Source organism: Cystoisospora suis (genome assembly GCF_002600585.1).
Source record: "Cystoisospora suis strain Wien I chromosome Unknown contig_2621, whole genome shotgun sequence".
In the NCBI taxonomy this organism is placed as follows: Eukaryota; Apicomplexa; class Conoidasida; order Eucoccidiorida; family Sarcocystidae; genus Cystoisospora; species Cystoisospora suis.
Window position 1 is genome coordinate 1 of NW_027155419.1, and position 480 is coordinate 480.

Sequence of the window (480 nt, forward strand, 5' to 3'; positions counted from 1 at the left end):
AGGGGAGGGGCTTCACTTCTTCTTTCCGTGGCTCCAGCTGCCCTACATTTATGATATCCGTATCAAACCGAAAGTGATTAATACGACCACAGGCACACGGGATCTCCAGATGGTCTCTGTAGGCCTAAGATTGCTCTTTCGGCCTATAGAAGAAAAGCTTCCTGTCATCCATCAGACTCTTGGTCCCGATTACGATGAGAGAGTTCTTCCTTCCATTGGCAATGAAGTGTTGAAGGCGGTCGTCGCGAGATATGACGCAGAAAGTCTTCTTACACAGAGAGACAAAGTGTCAAATGACATAAGACAAGCCATCACACATCGAGCGAGACAATTCGATCTGCAGCTTGACGATGTTGCTATTGTAAGTCTACTAGCTAATTATGAGAGATAAAAAGAGAAAGAGGAAGAAGGCGAGGGATGTGGATGAAGATGGATGGAAAGGTTGCTTTCGAGTCAAACAAAGGGATGGAAAAGAAGAAA

General features: G+C 45.2%; 1 protein-coding gene across 1 annotated transcript in view; it reads left to right on the forward strand.

The window, feature by feature from the left end:
- CSUI_005409 (prohibitin) overlaps nucleotides 1-480 on the forward strand; it is a 3,128-nt gene continuing 2,648 nt past the window's right edge. Inside the window, exon 1 of the mRNA XM_068065585.1 lies at nucleotides 1-361. Within this exon, the coding sequence (XP_067922438.1) occupies nucleotides 110-361 (252 nt within the window). The 5' untranslated portion in view covers nucleotides 1-109. The remainder of the gene's footprint in view (nucleotides 362-480) is intronic.